This window comes from Adiantum capillus-veneris, chromosome 8 (genome assembly GCF_014529385.1).
Source record: "Adiantum capillus-veneris isolate H3 chromosome 8, ASM1452938v2, whole genome shotgun sequence".
NCBI classification, from domain to species: domain Eukaryota; kingdom Viridiplantae; phylum Streptophyta; class Polypodiopsida; order Polypodiales; family Pteridaceae; genus Adiantum; species Adiantum capillus-veneris.
Genome location: NC_140938.1, coordinates 80,711,376 through 80,714,422, shown reverse-complemented (window position 1 = coordinate 80,714,422; position 3,047 = coordinate 80,711,376). Strand labels below are relative to the sequence as shown.

The following is a 3,047-nucleotide window of genomic DNA, read 5'->3' as shown; positions in this document are numbered from 1 at the left end:
AACAGAGTAAGGGAATGCTTCCATGCACAAGCCGCAAAGAGACCAACTTGCACAGGCCAATGTTACGGGTTATGACGGTAACTCCGTAACAATAACACTCTTTCGACATAAAGAGAGGCAGATAAGAGCAAGGATGCAAAGACAAATAAAAGATTAATGTAATTGAAGTTATTGGCCAACGCTTTCGCCAATTCTAGAAGATGACAACCAATGAGCCAATGACACATCAACTTGAACCGCATATATCTGAAATCAAACCTCTGGTTTGATGCTACAATCAGAAGATTGTGACTTGTCAAGAATCAATCAATACAACAGAAGTTGGAGGTTGGTGTCACAGACCAATCATTTTGAGGAGCAAAAAGCCCCTCCCCCTGCAAAAATATACAGAAACCCACCCACTATGTTGGGCTGACGTCCTCGGCATTAAAAGGGGGCCCTTACCTCAATTTTACCGCACCTTACACAATGATGATCAAGAGCATGAGTACTCTACTCGTAACAAGAAAATCAAGCCAAAAACCCAAGCTTCTCTCCGTTCTTCTTAGCCAGACGGATTAAACCTTGCCGTTGCTTGGCATCAGCTCCAATTGACTTGCAGAATTCTGTGATAACCTGTAACAGCCCAATGAACCTATAATTAAAGCCACATATCTACAAAGCCCAATGACAACCCAATTCACATTAATTGAGCTATTGTGCGATCTCTGACAAAATTTAGACGAAGGAAGGCCTATCCTTCAACACTAGAGATTAGCAGTACAAGAAACCTCCTTCATATCTCTGCAAAATGGCATCTCACCCCTAAACCAAAATAGGCATTCCCAACTATAGTTGAAATATACATGTCTGGGCTTCACTAAGCTGATACCGTCTTGAATTTTTCAATCAAAAATTTTGTGATTAAAGAGCCCCATACCCCATATTTGTCCATACAGTGAAGCAGTAAAACGCTCACATTATGGCCCTCTATGTGCCTAAATGCCATTTATTTGTTTGAAGCAGCTCCCCAGGTGGCTCTAGAATTGGTTATAGCTTGCCATTAGAATGTGCTATGCAACCATCCGGCTTTGATATCAGCAAGCATTTGCAAACTCCCATCAATCGCAGAACACCTCCGGATGAAAAGTCTTGATCTCGTCATGTCTTAAGCAATGCTTAAATAACACAGTACACCGGCATTCTCAACATAAAAAATGCAAGGAATGCAACAGAGTACATATCGCGATTGAGCTCATTGTGGTCATGCCCATGAACTCCAAATAGGAATAAGAGACGGCATATGAATCCGGCTTGTACCTGTGAATGCAGGGCGATCGCCTTGCCTCGAAGCTGGTTGAACCGTTGCTTGCCGACGATATTGCGAGTTACAACAACAAGAGGGGCAAACAAGCCTTTGCCTTCATTGACATTGCCCATGCGAGGCTGGGGGCGCAAGGAGGATCTTCTGGGAGGAATCAACACACTGTATTTGAGCTGAAGAAGGCCATCGCCACACACAGAGTGTGTGTGAGGGGAGCTATGGCACAGGGAAAGCTCAGAGATGCGAGGCAATGTGAGGGGAGCCATGTATGTTCGAGTTAATGGGGAGGATCCGATGGAAGTCCTCCAAGTTGTCCTGTGGCAAAGCGGAGCTGTTGACGAGGAACCCTCTCGAAGGACTTGTGAGTGTGCTGTGCGTGTGCGCGTTTGTGTGTGGAGACTGTGTGAGAGAGAGAGAGAGAGAGAGAGAGAGAGGGGGGGTGAAAGAGAAGTCGAATGTGTGTGTTTGTGTGATCTCGTGTGTGTTCCATTCATTTTTTCGGACCCCTCCTCTCCACAGGTTGCACCTACGTGGCTGCATTTTGCAGCTAACAAATTACAGGCATGGGATCCCACGCTTTCCTTTGTGCCCCCCACACGACCACGCCATGCACTTTTGATGACTGGTTTTCCCTTTAAACTTTTGAAGCCCAATATGCTCCCCTTCGGACTAAGTGGCATGGGCATGCGAGGGTGGGATCTATGGCGGGGGCATTGTGGGCCGTAGATCATGGTGGCGACGTCGAAAGTAAATTAGGATATCTTAGATTATTTTATTAATCTAAGGTATCCTACTTTACTTTCGGTGCCCACCTTTAATTTACATGTTTTAAGTAAAGTAGGGCCCCCACGTTTCACAACGCACGCATGGCGTAGTGATTAGGGTAGGCGCCTCTCGTGTGTGAGGTCTCGGGTTTAAACCCGACGTCGTAAAATGGGGGTACCCTATCTTACTTTCGAAACGCGGTTACCCTAAATTACTTTTTATCCTAAATTACAAAAATAATCTAGGGTACCCGTATTTGTGATCTATGGCCCACAATGCGCCCGTCGTAGATCCCACCCTCCCATGCCCATGCCACTTAGTCCTGAGGATATGCTCCCTCATGTCTTTGGCTGGATCAATAGTTTGGGAGCAGGAGTACCGTCCGATGCACTTAGTGAAAATTCAGGAAGCAATTGTACATTTAGACAAATAGTAAACTCAGGTGACACTCAACCCTCGACCCTCCACGACTTGAACCCAGGATAGCACCCTTCTCGATGCCCTAGCCACTTCATTCGTGCATCCGTTTTGAAATATATTGCAATCGGCTTGATGTCGTAAATACGAATTGATGTAAATTTGGAAATTTTAGTAAATTCAAAAAAAAATGAGGCAGCATTTTATGAATTCGAGGTGTCAAACCTTTTGGTTTCGCCCTCAGTGCACAAAATGATGCCCATCCTTGATCTCCTTCCACCATGCATGAGTCAATTAGAGAAGAGTAGACCTCCCCCAAGGGCAGGTTTTGGGTTCGATTCTTAGTCAAGACAAATGCATGTTCTCTTCTTCTCTCGGACCAGTTTCCTTTGTCTCCTCTCTACCAACAAATTGGAGAAACGCAAAACATAAAGAAAGAAATGGGAACCTCGATTTGTTGTCATCTTTTTGTAGGAAGAACTTCATGCCACCTTTTGCTGATGCATTTTCTAGTCATGTTATGGAAATATTTTGACAAGTTACAACTTTACACTCGTTGAAT

The 3,047-nt window shown here is 44.7% G+C and overlaps 1 protein-coding gene across 1 annotated transcript; it reads right to left on the bottom strand.

Moving 5' to 3' along the window:
- Positions 1–211: 211 nt before the first annotated feature.
- PGR5 (proton gradient regulation 5) lies at positions 212–1,753 on the bottom strand. Its single transcript, XM_086518135.1, has 2 exons — positions 1,300–1,753; positions 212–615 (listed from the first exon to the last, which is right to left on the bottom strand). Exons 1-2 carry the CDS (start codon positions 1,567–1,569, stop codon positions 511–513), a joined length of 375 nt encoding a protein of 124 aa, XP_086374261.1. The 5' UTR covers positions 1,570–1,753; the 3' UTR covers positions 212–510.
- Positions 1,754–3,047: the final 1,294 nt, after the last annotated feature.

Bases quoted from the DNA above. Each gene is read 5' to 3' on its own strand.
- PGR5 (XM_086518135.1), bottom strand. From the start codon at position 1,569: ATGGCTCCCCTCACATTGCCTCGCATCTCTGAGCTTTCCCTGTGCCAT. The intron at 616-1,299 runs GTACAAGCCGGA...GGGCTGTTACAG, and splicing joins CGATCGCCCTGCATTCACAG to GTTATCACAGAATTCTGCAA.